At 46.4% G+C, this 14,696-nt stretch overlaps 1 protein-coding gene across 1 annotated transcript; it reads right to left on the bottom strand.

Annotated features, from left to right (window-relative positions):
- Positions 1–12,897: 12,897 nt before the first annotated feature.
- RAX2 (retina and anterior neural fold homeobox 2) lies at positions 12,898–14,064 on the bottom strand. Its single transcript, XM_007169190.2, has 2 exons — positions 13,849–14,064; positions 12,898–13,236 (listed from the first exon to the last, which is right to left on the bottom strand). The coding sequence occupies exons 1-2, from the start codon at positions 14,062–14,064 to the stop codon at positions 12,898–12,900; spliced, it is 555 nt and encodes a 184-aa protein (XP_007169252.2).
- Between the last annotated feature and the right edge of the window lie 632 nt (positions 14,065–14,696).

Genomic DNA, 14,696 nt, shown 5'->3' with positions numbered 1-14,696 from the left:
CATTATATACCTAGTAAAATTGTTTTAATGATAATGTGTATTTATTAGTAATATTAATATATTGATTTATGTTAATAATATTCTGTTAAATAATAAAACTACCATAATTAATATAGTATAGGTTGGTAATATATTCTTAAAACAATATAATATATAATTAAATTATATATTATATAATATAGTAAATGTTATCCACTGATAAAACAATAGCTATTTATTAATAAATTATATAAATATTTTTATATATTTAAATTATTATTATTGTTACTATTGGACCAAGCCATAATGTGTTATCTCTCTTCCCTGATACTACTTCTCTCACTCTTTTTCTCTCTGTATAACGCTGTCTCTGCAATATCCCAAGTCCTCTCCTCTACAGCATGTTTTTGTTGGTTTTTTTGGCTGCATTGGTTCTTCGTTGCTGCACGCGGGCTTTCTCTAGTTGAGGTGAGCGGGGGCTACTCTTCGTTGCGGTGCGTGGGCTTCTCATTGCGGTGGCTTCTCTTGTTGCAGAGCACGGGCCCTAGAGCGTGCGGGCTTCAGTAGTTGTGGCTCGCGGGCTTTAGAGTGCAGGCTCAGTAGTTGTGGCACAGGGCTTAGTTGCTCCGCAGCATGTGGGATCTTCCCAGACCAGGGCTCGAACCCGTGTCCCCTGCATTGGTAGGTGGATTCTTAACCACTGCGCCACCAGGGAAGTCCCTACAGCATGTTTTATGTTAGAGAAGAAATGAAGTCCCCAGAAAATGGAGAGAAGTTGACAATGCTTCCTCCGCTACAACTGATGACCACTGGCACTTGATGGTGTTTATGTGCTATATAATTATAAACGGTCTGATTGTGACTTTGCCATATGATCAACAGGTTCTTGGGAAAAATGGATTAGGATCCTTTCTCTAAAGTTACATTTTACTTGTTTCAAGCCTAGACTGGAATCTAGTCTTCCAGTGGCTTTGGTTTAGATAGAATAAACATCAGGTTAGAAGACTCTGATGTTTGTATGAATTTGTGTGATATATGGCCCAAGCCAACTCAATAATAAACATGATGTGTGTTATGGACTGAATGTTTGTGCTCCCACAAAATGTGTAAGTTGAAATCAAATCCCCAGTGTGATAGGATTAGGAGGCAGGGCCTTTGGGAGGTGATTAGGTCATGAGGGTAGAGCCCTCATTAGTGAGAATAACGTCTTTATAAAGGGACCCCAGAAAGCTCCCTCTCCCCTTCTACCACGTGAGGACACAGGAGAAGTCAGCTGTTTGAAACCTGGAGGAGGTTCCTCATCAGAACTTGACCATGGTGGCACCCTGACCTCAGACTTCCAGCCTCCAGAACTGTGAAAAGCAAATGAGTGGTTAAGCCACCCCGTCTATGGTAATTGTTCGAGCATCCCCAATGGTCTAAGATGATGTGTTGAACAATTTTCCAACCCAGCTTTTTCAGACTGACTTTCCCAGTCTTAGTCCATGACGCAGAAGATATGCTGCTCAGATCCCTCCTTCAGGACTGAAGGACCTGTTCCTCCTGCAGCTGGGAATGCTGCTGACCAATGGTCCTCAGCTCTCAGCCTTGCTTAATCAAAAATCATAGCAGTGTATTGAGGGGGTTATAACACACGGAAAAGTAAAATCATGACAAAAATAGCCTAAAGGTAGGAAGGGGAGAAATGGAAATGTATAACGCAATTGTGAGGTTCTTATACTACACATAAAAGTCCTATAATATCAAGTGAAGATAGACTGTAACAAGTTAGACATGTATTCTAAGTCCTAAAGTAGCTAACAAACAAAATGTCAAAACACAGATACAGGGACTTCCCTGGTGGCTCAGTGGTTAAGAATCCACCTGCCAAAAAAAAAAAAGAATCTGCCTGCCAATGCAGGGGACATGGGTTCAATCCCTGGTCAGGGAACTGACCCACATGCATGCTACTACTAAGAGTTCGCATGCCACAACTAAGGAGCCAGCAAGCCACAACTAAGACCAGGCACAACCAAATAAATAAATAAATAAATAAAATAATAAAATACTCAATTACTCCAAAAGAAGGCAGGAAAAGAGAGAAAAGGGTAAGATGGAGTGAGTAGCATATAAATAGCAAGAAGATAGACTCAAATATAACCATATTAAAAATAACATTAAATTAAAAATAAATAAAATAAAAATTTAGAAAGAAAAAAACGGTAAAAATCACATTAAATGTTACTGGTATAAGTACCTCAATTAAAAGTCAGAGATTGTTGGGATTCCCTGGCGGTCCAGTGGTTACAACTCTGTGCTCTCACTGCCAAGGACCTGGGTTTGATAACTGGTTGGTGGGGAACTAAGATCCCGCTTACTGTGTGGTGGCAGAGCCAAAAAAAAAAAAAAGTCACAGATTGTCAGAGAAAAAAGTTGACCCAAGAATATGCTGGCTTCAAGAAATGTGCTTTAAGTATGAAGACCAAATACAGGAAATGGAAAGATATAGCATGTCAATACTAGTCAAAAGAAGGTAGACTTGGGGACTTCCCTCATGGTTCAGTGGTTAGGATTCCATGCTCTCACTGCTGAGGGTCCGGGTTCAATCCCCGGTCGGGGAACTAAGATTCCCACAAGCCAAGGGGTGTGGCCCCCCAAAAAAAATTGCAAAAAAAAAAAAGAAGGTAGAATTGGCTATATTGTTATCAAAGTCAATTTAAGAGCAAGGAATGTTATGAGGGATAAAGGTCACTTCACAATGATAAAAGGTTCGAATTAATCAAGAAGACATAACAATCCAAAACATTTATGCACCTAATAACAGAGCTTCAAAATACATGAAGCAAAAATGGATAGAACTGCAAGGAGAAATTGATAAATCCACAATTATAGCTGGAGAATATTTCAGTACTCCTTGCATCAGTCAAGGTTTACAGAGATATAGAGAGGGATTGATTTTAAGGAATTGGCTCACGTGATTGTGGGAGCTGGCAAGTCTTCAGGGCAGGCAGGCAGCCTGGAGACCCAGGGAAGAGTTGATGTTGCAGATGAAGACCCAAAGGCAGTCTGGAGGCAGAGTTCCTTCTTCCTTCGAGGACCTCAGCCTGTTTTCTCCTCAAGTCCTTTAGCTGATTGGATGAGGCCCGCCCACGTTACGGAGGACAATCAGCTTCACTCAAAGTCAACTTACTTAAATGTTAATCACATCGAAAAATGACCTCAGCAACATCTAGACTGATGTTCGACCTAGCAACTGGGTACCATAACCTAGCCAAGGAGACACAAAAAAGTAACCAGCACACCCTTCTCTCAATAATTAATAGGACAAGTAGGCAGAACATCAGCAAAGATATAGACTTGGAAAACACTACCAACCACTTTGGCCTGACTGACATTTATAGAACACTAGACCCAACAACAGCGGAATACACATTCTTCCCGATTGTACACAGAACACAGACACACTATTCTGGACCATGAAACAAATCTCAATACCTTCAGAAGGATCCAAGTTATACAAGATGTTTTCTGATCACAAAGGAATTAAGTTTAAAATCAATAACAAAAAGATCTCTGGAAAACCCACAAGTATTTGGAAACTAAATAACACACATCCAAATAAACCATGAGCCAAAGAAGACACAAAAACGGAAATTAGAAAGTACTTTGAACTCAATGAAATATCATTCTAGGTGCAAAAATTAAGAGCCACTATCATTATCTTTGTGATCCATGGATACTTCACTGGCTGCTAGTAAGACATTTTTATTGTCAGAACTTCTCTTGTTCTGATTCCCCACTCTGTGTGCAGCTAGGGCTGTGGTCCTGGGTTCATGAAAACCCCTCAGGAGGGGAAGCCTGTCTGCTGGGTTTTTTTTTTTTTTTAATTATGTTTCCATTACCGTGTTGTTGTATTCAGTTCAATTTATTTATTTTTTTTTAAATTATTTATTTATTTATTTATTTATAGCTGTGGTGGGTCTTCGTTTCTGTGCGAGGGCTTTCTCCAGTTGCGGCAAGCGGTGGCCACTCCTCATCGCCGTGCACGGGGCTCTCACCATCGCGGCCTCTCTTGTTGCGAAGCACAGGCTCCAGACGCGCAGGCTCAGCAATTGTGGCTCACGGGCCCAGTTGCTCCGCGGCATGTGGGATCCTCCCAGACCAGGGCTCGAACCCCCGTCCCCTGCATTGGCAGGCAGATTCTCAACCACTGCGCCACCAGGGAAGCCCCCTGTCTGCTGTTTTGATTGCACCACTCAGCCACATGGGAAGATTTCCAGTCAGACTGGCTTTGTAAGATTTGACTTTCTCCAAACATAGGAAGGTTAATCCCAAATTTATGCCCAGCCATCAATATAACGTATCCAATACACTTTCACTCACTGAGAATCTCCTCAGTCACGTGAGTTATTTTAAAGAAACTTTTGCTGTCTAGTCCTCACAACAGCCCCATGGGGTGAGTATCATCATGACCAGCATTTTACTCGAAGAATTGGAAGTACGTCTAAAAGCAAAGCCTTTGTAAGTGGCAGAGTGCAGAATTAATTCTGAGTCTATAGAATTCAAAATCTCCTCTTTCAACTACATCACACGGTCTTTGAAATTTTATAGTCTAATGAATGGAGCATGGCAAATAAACAAACTCTTTCACCACCGTGCAAAAGGCTGGATGAGAAGAAGCTTGCACAGGAAACTTGAACTTGACAGTCTTGAAAGATCTGGGAATGATTCCCAAAGGAGATGTAGTTTGAGCTGAGTTTTTGAAGCCAAGTAGAAAACTTTTGCCCCGCCAAACCCACCGTACACATGTTTCTGCCCCCCCCCCCCTACCCTGGGAAACTGACTTCTCTGGATCACACCAATCAAGGTCATTTGCCTCCTGACTTCCATCTGGCTTTGACCAACTGGGAGCCGCAGCACAAGATCAGCAGGGAGGGGAAATAATTAAGAGATATGTCTTCCTGTCTCCCTCCATGCTGGGTCATGGTTTGGCCATGGCTCTTGGTCTAGTGAAAGCTTCAGCTGCTGTCATGTTGAGCTCTTGCTGGGTTCCATGATTGAGTCCCTCTTTTTCCCCTTCAGGTCAAAGGTGGTAACCGCTCCCACTCTTGCCCACTGCAGAATGCGGCAGAATCCTTTGTTGGCTTTCTTTAAATGTATCCACGTATTTGCACATAGTCCTCTCAGGGAACGTTCTTCCATCACTCTCTTGAAGGGTGCCGTCTGTTTTCTAGTGACACCCTTATGAACAGAGAGGGAGACTCGAGTCAGAGAAAAACATGTGCCAGGGCACAGGGGAGTGAATGAGCCGGGAGCATTTCAAGCTTGGAGGATTTCAAGTAGACAAAATGCATTTCCTGCTAGGCTAAAGAGTGTGAACTCTACCCAGAAGCACATAGGATCAATTTTAAACAATTGCATCATCAGATGTGCATGCTTAATCAGTCACTTCATGAGTGGTGCACTTGTAGGAGGGAATTAGAACTGAAGACTGAAAATTCATTGCAAGTGAAGGGGAGGGATACAGTGACTACCCCTGTATATGCATTTTTGCACACTTGGGCTAATAGTGTATAAACCACATTTTGGAAAGACAAATATAATATGATATCACTTATATGTGGAATCTTTAAAAAAGGGTACAAATGAACTTATCTACAAAACAGAAATAGAGTTACAGATGTAGAAAACAAACTTATGGTTACCAGGGGGTAAGGGGGGGGGATAAATTGAGAGATTGAGATTGACATATACACACTACTATGTATGAAATAGATAACTAATAAGGACCTACTGTATAACACAGGGAAGTCTGCTCAGTATCTTGTAATAACCTATAAGGGAAAAGAATCTAAAAAAGAGTGGATATATGTATATGTATAACTGATTCACTTTGCTGTACACCTGAAACTAACACAATATTGTAAATCAACTATACGCCAATAAAAATTTTTTTTAAATCACATTTTGATTTTCTGTAGGATAAATGCCTAGAAATGCAATTGCTGAGTCATTTGCATATGTACATAATCATCATTTTAAGGCCTTATGATACATTTTACCAAATTGCTTTCTCAAATGCTTGTACCTGTTTACCAAAATCCTTATCCCTTTACCACTAGGGTTTGCAATTGTAAACAGCTTTTGCTAATAAAATGGTATGCCATCATTTTATTGCACATTCCTGGATTATTAGTGAGGCTGAATATCTTTTCCTATATGTATTAGCTAAATTCCCCAACCGATGCTTCATATTTTATCAGAGTATTGGCATCTTCTTGTTGATTTTAACAACTCTTTATAAATATCATCCTCCCTACTATATAAGCTGGAAATATTGTTTCATTTTGTTCTTTTACCTGTGTATGGTGACGTTTGCCAAATTAAAGTTTTGAATTTTTATGTAGTTGGCAATGAAAATTCAATTAACAATCAAGTTAAGAAGAAAAAAGAATTTAATTCGAGCCAAACTAAGGATTATAACCCAGGAGACAGACTCTCAGAAGCTCTGAGGATTGTTCCACCTGTTAAAGTTGAAGGCACAGTCACATACGTTTTCAAGACAAAAGATCGTACATCAAAATGACATACTGACATTTTATACAAAGTTCACCAAAGACACATAGTCTAGGTAAGCACATACAAAGCGAATTGTAAGTCATCACGACCTTCTACAGAGTTGGGAAAGAACACTATTCTTTTAAGAAGTTACATTGATAGTGTCAGAAGCAAGAAAAAAATTGATCTTTAAGACTGAGCAGGCGTTTCCTTCTTTGAGGGGGTCTGGTTCATGTGTAATGCAGATGGAAGGGAGGGAGGAGGCCCAAATGGACACAGAGAGAATTTTATAAGTTTTCTCATCCTGCCTTAAAATATAAATTTTATTTCATCATACTTAAAGAACAAAGTTGTGATTCCAAATTTGGGCAAATGTAAAATTATGCAGTGATTCAAAGTTAAATGAATATGTTGAATTTTTAAATCAAAGTTGATGTGCAGAGATTCACTGAAGGAATCCAATGCCCTCTGCCTAAGAAACGTATTGTTTTGGTAATGACCATATCAATTGTCTTTTCATCCTTTCATTCAGCAGATAAATAGGGTTCCGAGCAGCTTTTATCAAACCTGATTTCTTCTAACCCTCCCTGGATGCATTATTCTGGGTCAATTCCTTTCGGTGACCGATAAAATATTCAATAGTGTTGGGTTGTAGTTTGCAGCTACGAGAAACACAATGCCCAACTCAAACTACCCTTTTAAGGAGGAAATTTGTTATATCCCTTAACAGGACATGGAGAGAGCCATGGTCCTGGGGTTAATTATTTCAAGCGCTCATTGGGACTTCCCTGGCTGTCCGGTGGTTAGGACTCTGCCCTTCCACTTCAGGGGACGAGGGTTTGATCCCTGGTCGGGGAACTAAGATCCCATAAGACATGCAGCGCGGCCAAAAAAAAAAAAAAAATTAAGTGCTCATCAACATCATCCATGAGACAAGTTCACCCTATCGTCCATTTCAGTGACTTGGTGACTTGGTGAGGTCACCCATGGGGAACCCACCACCCACCAAAGTGGGTCATATCATCAGGGACCTATTCAACACATTGGGTTTGAGACACAGGCATTACAGGCAGATCCACATTACAACACAGGGGAAGCAGGGCACAGGGAGAGACAAAGCAGCTTTCCCTCCGAGCCCTGGCTCGGCCCAGTATCTGCAGAGACAGCCTTCAAGCCTGAGGTTTCATCTGCCATCTTTTTTTTCCAGTAATGCACTGTCCACTACAGCCGGCGCTATTGAGTCTTGAAATGTGGCTATTTCAGGGACTTCCTTGGCAGTCTGGTGGTTAAGACTCTGCACTCCCAATGCAGGAGGTGTGGGCTTGACCTTGGTCAGGGAACTAAGATCCCTGCAATGACGCAAGGCGCAGCCAAAGAAAAACAAGGTGGCTATTCCGTGCTGAGCTATGCTGTGAGTGTTATAAAATAGGTACCAGATTCTGAGGCTTTTGTTCAGGAACAAAAAAGAATACAAAATATCTCATTACCACAAGTAAGGAGCCCACCTGCTGCAAACTAAGACCCGGCACAACTAACTAACTAACTAACTAACTAACTAAATATTTTTAAAAATCTCATTAGTAGCTTTTTAATATGATTTTTATTTATTTATTTGTTATTTAGTTTTGGTTGCATTGGGTCTTTGTTGCTGGTACACGGGCTTTCTCTAGTTGCGGCGAGCAGGGGCTACTCTTCATTGCGGAGCATGGGCTTCTCGTTGCAGTGGCTTCTCTTGTTGTGGAGCAGGGGCTCTAGGCGCGCGGGCTCAGTAGTTGTGGCTCACGGGCTTAGTTACTCCATGGCATGTGGGATCTTCCTGGACCCGGGCTTGAACCTGCGTCCCCTGCATTGGCAGGTGGATTCTTAACCACTGCGCCACCAGGGAAGCCTGGGGGCTGCTCTTCGTTGCGGTGAGTGGGCTTCTCATTGCGGTGGCTTCTCTTGTTGCAGAGCACGGGCCCTAGGCGCGTGGGCTTCAGGAGTTGTGGCACGTGGACTCAATAGTTGTGGCTCGCGGGCTCTAGAGTGCAGGCTCAGTAGTTGTGGTGCACGGGCTTAGCTGCTCCGCGGCATGTGGGATCTTCCCGGACCAGGGCTCGAACCCGTGTCCCCTGCATTGGCAGGTGGGTTCTTAACCACTGCACCACCAGGGAAGCCCCCAATAGCTTTTTATAGTGATGACACATTGAAATCATGTTTGGGATATGCTGGGTTCAATAAAATACCAGCAATATCAACAATATCAATATCAAACAATATCAATTGTTAACGTTGATGTCACCTGTTTCCATCCACTTGGCTACTAGATTTAAACTGACACATAGTCCATGTTGTATTTCTCTGGCACTGGTCCAGGAGATCAAGACACCTGTCCTACATCGTAGGATGGCTTTCATCCAGGTACCTTCTGGATGAGCCTAGAAGGGCGACCTGTGGTGAGGCCTTGCCACCTGCTGGACACATCCAGTACCACAGCCTGCCTCCTCAGTTCACTGATTCTGCAAATATTCGTTGAGTAACCCCTACGCACTGACAACAGGCTCAGTGCCGGGGGGATGCAGCACTGAACCCACTAAGACCACATATGAGGTGAGGCAGGTGGGGCTGGAGGTTCACAGAATACAGGTAAATGCATGAGTGAATATGTCATAGGCTCAGGGGTGATACATGTGTGGAGGGATAGAAAGGAGAATACGGGACCTACAGAGACAAGAGCTGCACCTGTAGCCAGGGATGTCTGGGAAGATCTATCTGAGGATTTGACATCTGAGCGGGGGCTTGAACAAAGGGAGGGAGGGGGCCATGTACACGCATGTGCAAAGGAAAGCAGGTGCAAATGTTTCCTGGGATATTTCCAAACGCTTTCCTCTTCACTTTCCTGCTGGGGCCAGACAGCTGCTGCAGCCGCATTTGACAGTTGAGGCAACTGAAGCCCAGGAAGGTGGCAGCCGAGGTTACTCATCCCTCATCCCCTCCCCTTCCTTGTCTTGAGCGAACCCTGCTTCCCACTGCAAACAGGCTTCCCTATGTCTTGTGGAAACTGGGGACAACCTTGTCACTGAATCACCCTCATGGACACACCCCACAGCTGAGGAGCCAACGCTGAGTTAGCAGATGCCCCATGGGTGGTGCTTCTGGGAAAGCAATTGTTTTCCACATTAAAAAAAAAAGACAAAGCTGGCACATGCATTTTGCATCTGTCCTTCCGTCTTTCCCCTCTCTGGAATACGGCTGCAATATCTGAATGAACAGAAGCCACCTTGCAACCGTGAGGACAAATGCCACCAAGAACAGGGGCACCGGCACCCACAGCCCTGAATTGCCCATCTCGAGATTTCTTGTTGTTTGAGGGGGAAAATGCTTTCAGTTCTTTGGAGTGTATATTTGGATGTGGAGTTGCTAGGTCGTATGGGAATTCTATGTTTAGCTTTGTGAAGAGCCTATAGGTGAGGTCTTTGCCTGTTCTTGAATTTCACAGACGTCTAAGCTTACGGTACGTCCTCTTTTTGTTCTGGTTTCACTCGCTTAGCAACGTTGGTGAGATTCGTCCCTGTTGGCAGCCCAGCTCTGTATATGGTCCTTGTCTGTCCTTGTCGTGTAGTCTTCTGTTGTACAAACAGAACAACATCTTGGGTGGATGCGGCCGAAGTTTTGTGAAGTGTAAATTGTTCCATTAGCACAAAATACTGTCTAATTTTAGACCTTCTGATGGGCATATAGGGCATATTCTGTTGTGGTTTTAATTTGCATTTCTCTAATGACAATTGACATTGAATACCATTTCATAAGGTTGTGACTATTTGGACTGACTCTTTACCGAAGTGTCTTTTGCCCATTAAACCAAAAAATGGTTGTCTTTTTCTTATTGGTGTGTCTGTCCTTTTTCTAATTGTCAAGGCTATGGGTCCTTTGCTGGTCAATATTTCAAATATCTTCTCCCCCTCTGTGGTTTGCCTATGCTCTCTCTTAATGGTATACTTTGATGTACATAAGTTCTTAAGTTTTACAAAGTCCGGTCTTTCTGCTGATGTTTAATGTTCCTTACTTCCCATTTATAATATCTTTGCCAAGTGCCAAGGTCTTGAAGACATTCCCCTACAGTTTTTTTCTAAAAGCTTTAGTGTTCTGCCTTTCACACTTAAATTGATGATCCATTTAACGTTTGTGCATGGTGTGGGGCAGGGATCAAGGTTCAGTATTTTCCATATACAGGTCCCTTTGCTGGAGAGGTAATCCTTCTCCAATGTGCAGGGATGCCTTTGGTGTGAATCAAGCAACCGTTCACATGTGGGTCTGTTTCTTTGGTTCCATCAGTCAACTTGCCTGTCCATCCTTGGGCCAAAACCACACTTCCTTAATTACTGCGGCTTTCCAAAAGTCTCGATATCTAATAGTGTAAGTCCTCCAAATGTATCGTTCTTCTTCTAGATTGCCTTGGCTATTCTAGGTTCTTTGTATTTTAATATACATTTTAGAATCATTTAGTCGGTTTCTACCAAAAAAAAAAAAAAAGGTCCGTTGGGATTTTAATTGGGATTGCGTTGACTCTGTAGATCCATTTGGGGAAGATCTGACATCTTGTGAACCTTCCAACTCCATGGGTATAGCATATCCCTTCATTCACTCACGTTTTCTTTTGTTTCCCTCAACAATATTTTGAGTTTCAGTGTCAAGCAGCTGTACGTCTTTTGTCCAACTTATTCCGAGGTGTTTGATACTATTTTAAAGGGTATCTTAAACATGTAAATATTTCCTTTTCCAAGTGCTTACTGTTAGTATATAGAAATGGATAAGAGATTCGGACATTTCACCAAAGATGCACAGATGGCAAATGAGCACATGGAAAGATACTCAGCACCATGTGTCATGAGGGAAAAGCAAAGTAAACCCACAGCGAGATGCCGTGTCACACCTGAGAACAGCTAAAATCCATATACAAGTATTTACCCAAGAAAGATGAAGGTGTAGGTCATGTACACAAACGTCCACAGCGGTTTAATTCATAATCATCCCACACTGGAACCAACCCCAGAGCAAACCAGAGGAATGAATAAACAGACGTGTATCCCCTACTACAGAATAGGGCTCACCAAGAAAAGGGGGTCCGCCTGGAGGCCTCTCAAAATAATTGTCCTCTGTGCAAGAAACCAGACAAAACCTAATAAAGAAGACATCCTGTGTGGTTTCGTTTCTATAGAACCTTAGAAAACTCAAGTGAATGTCCAGTGACAGAAGCAGATGAATGGTCGTGTGGGGAGGGGCGGGGGTGGGCGGGAGGGAGAGGACTGAGGAGGCACGAGGCAGCTGAAGGGGTGTGCACGTCACGTGACCGTGGCGAGGCTTCCAGGAGTGTACACAGACGTCAAGGCTTACCAAGTGGTATGCTTTAAGCACGTGTAATTAACTTTATGGAAATCTTACCTCAGTAAAGCTGTTACTATATATACACACACACTGTAACCCCTTCCAGACGTGGTGGTTGTTCTGAGATTCTTCAACAGAGGCCTGGGTGAGGGATCAGGAGCCCGCTTCTCAGCCCAGTCCGGACCCGGACAGTCTTGGGTGGGTCCTGCCCTGTATCCCCTGGCTGAAGGGAGGTGAGGACCGCCACGTGGGAGACATGGGTTGGACAGAACAAATGCTGGCCTTGTCACCAGGGCCCCGACCCCCCCTCCCCGCCCCAGTGGGCTGGGAGACATGATGGGGGCTGTGGCCAGTGGGGACATAAGCCACACCGTGGTAAGTGGGAGGAGCAGGGACAGACAGTATTCTCCCAGCCTCAGCAAAGAGTCCCCTGTTAGCGCCCAGGCTGGGTCCAGCATGGGGCCTGGGGTGATGGAGTCAGGCAATGAGTTTAAAAAGAGCTCCGCCCCCTACTGGCTGTGTGGCCTCAAGAAACTGGCTTCCTCTCTCTGGGCCTCAGTTTCCTCCCCTGAAAAATGGGGCTGGTGGCCATGCCCACCTCGTGGGGTAAAGCAATGGGCACACTGGGAGCACACGGTGAAAGGGAGCGGGTTGAACATGAGCTGCTACTGCTGTTACTTGTTATTTCTTAGAGAGAGGGCAGCAGGCGGAGGGATTTAGACTCATCAACTCAGAATTCACATCCCAGTGGTTCCTGATTGCAGTCCAAGAACCTCAGAATCCAGCCCACCCACGCCCACTTGACAGATGGGGAGACTGAGGCCCCACAAGGGCACAGACTCCCTTGATACCGGGCCAGGGACCCATCCCCTGGCCAGGGATCCTCTGGCCACCTCCTTCTTGAAACTGGGTGCCAGTTACCCTGCAAGGCAGGGTAAGGAGGTGGTGGTGGGGTGGGGGACCCGGCGTGGGTGGCCACAGACAGGCTGAGGCGGGAGGGCTGGGCAGGTACCACGTTCAGGCCGATGGCCAGGCCCTGTCCAGAGCCTGCACGTGCTCCTTGGCCAGCAGTCGCAAGGACGCTTCCTCCAGGGTGAAACCGTCCGTGAAGGCTGGACCAAAGGCGTGGGGCCCAAAGGACCCCTGCAGCCCAGGACCCGGGCCCAGGAGGCGCGGGAGTCCTGGCACGGCTGGGGGCCCAGGGCCCAGCCAGGGCTCCAGGGGCAGTGGCATGGCGGGAGGGCGGGCAAAGGGCAGTGCTGGGGCCTCGGGGAGCCTCGGGGCTGCCACGGCCCCGGAGCCTGACTCCAGACGCTCCTGGCGGCGCCACTTAGCCCGGCGGTTCTGGAACCACACCTGGAAGCAGCAAGAGAGGTGCTCCTGGGTCAGGGCTGGTGGGGTGAGGCGAGGCCACTCTTTCCTGCTCTGGGTCTCGCAGCCTCTCGGGGTTCTGCCTGCTGTCTAACCTGACCCCCACCTGTTGCAGTGCCAACATATTGTGTTACCTGCCCCAAGGACACGGCTGTTTTGAGAGCAGGATCTCTGCCTCTTGGCCCCCATCAAATCAGCCCCAAAGTCTTCTGAATCCAGGCTCTCCTTGCCTTTCCCTTTGCCCAGGCCCCCTCGGGCTCCCTGGCCTCCCTCCTGGTCTCTCTTGGCCCTTGGCATGAAGTTCCAGCCACTGAGCTCGGCATTTGAGGCCCTTCCCAAGCTCCTTCTCTGCCTCTGCTTCCGCCTGCCTCAACACCCAGCTCTGTGGAAATGCCTCCTATTTCACCCCTCCACACCTTCGCACACATTGCTCTGGAGGGCTAGAAAAATGCCCTTTCTCCTTTCTAGCTGGCAAATTCCTAGTCAAACATCAAGGCCCCAGTCCCACGTCCCCTCCTCCGGGAAGCCTTCCCATGCACTGGGAGGGTTCATACCTGGCACCGGCTCCCTCCTCGGGTTGTCAGGGGGCCCCCTCACCTGCACGCGCACCTCGGGCAGGTGCACCTTGGCGGCCAGCTCCTCGCGGCTGTAAACGTCCGGGTAGTGGGAGGTCTCGAACGCCCGCTCCAGCTGGTGCAGCTGGTACGTGGTGAAGGTCGTGCGGTTCCTCCGGTGCTTCTTCTTGGGGGCCTCCTCGCCAGGCCCTGGCCGCCCACCCTCAGCCGCTGGCCCCTCGCCTGGGCTCAGGAACATGGCTCCTCCTCACCCCCACCTGGTGGGGCGGCGGCAGGACAGATGGCGGTGAGACACGGGAGGGACTGAGGCTGGGGAGGGCGGGGGAGCCCCCGGCCCCTGCTGGGTCTGGGGTAAGATATGGAGGGGCTTCTCCCTCCAGTGGGTCCTGCATTCCTTCTGCCTCCCCAGCCTCTCTGTTCATGTCGGATCATCTGACCCTGTCTCCACTTCTCTCTCTCTGATCATTTTTCTCTGTGTCTCTGTCTCCCCGCCTCTCTTTCTCTTTCCCTCTGGAGCTCTCCCTGACTGCCTGTCTCCCTTTATCTCTCTGTCTCTGTGTCTAGGACCCCCAGGAAGGCAGGAACTGGGACACTGCCCTAAGAACACTTCCTTACCCCCCCAGTCTTCTGCCCTGGGGGGCTCTCTGTGCCCCCAACTCCCACCCAGGCCCACCTGTGCCCACCTGCCCAGTGCTCACCGCTCCCAGCAGGCCCTCTGACAGCCCCTGCCGGCCCAGCTCCGTCTGCTGCTGGCCTGGCCCAGCCAGACTCGAGGGGGTTGGGGTCGGGTGGGAAGGAGGATTAGCGAGGTGATTAATTGAGGGGGCCCCTCCCGCCCAGGTGCTGGTTGCTCTGAGCCACAGAGGGAGG

The sequence above is a fragment of the Balaenoptera acutorostrata genome, chromosome 2 (assembly GCF_949987535.1).
Source record: "Balaenoptera acutorostrata chromosome 2, mBalAcu1.1, whole genome shotgun sequence".
Lineage (NCBI taxonomy): Eukaryota > Metazoa > Chordata > Mammalia > Artiodactyla > Balaenopteridae > Balaenoptera > Balaenoptera acutorostrata.
The sequence above is the reverse complement of the archived record's forward strand: the minus strand, read 5'-3'. Positions and strand labels throughout refer to the sequence as shown.

Coding starts and splice junctions, on each gene's coding strand:
- RAX2 (XM_007169190.2), bottom strand. CDS start 14,064: ATGTTCCTGAGCCCAGGCGAGGGGCCAGCGGCTGAGGGTGGGCGGCCA. Junction 13,237..13,848: donor TGCCCGAGGTGCGCGTGCAG/GTGAGGGGGCCC, acceptor TGCTGCTTCCAG/GTGTGGTTCCAGAACCGCCG.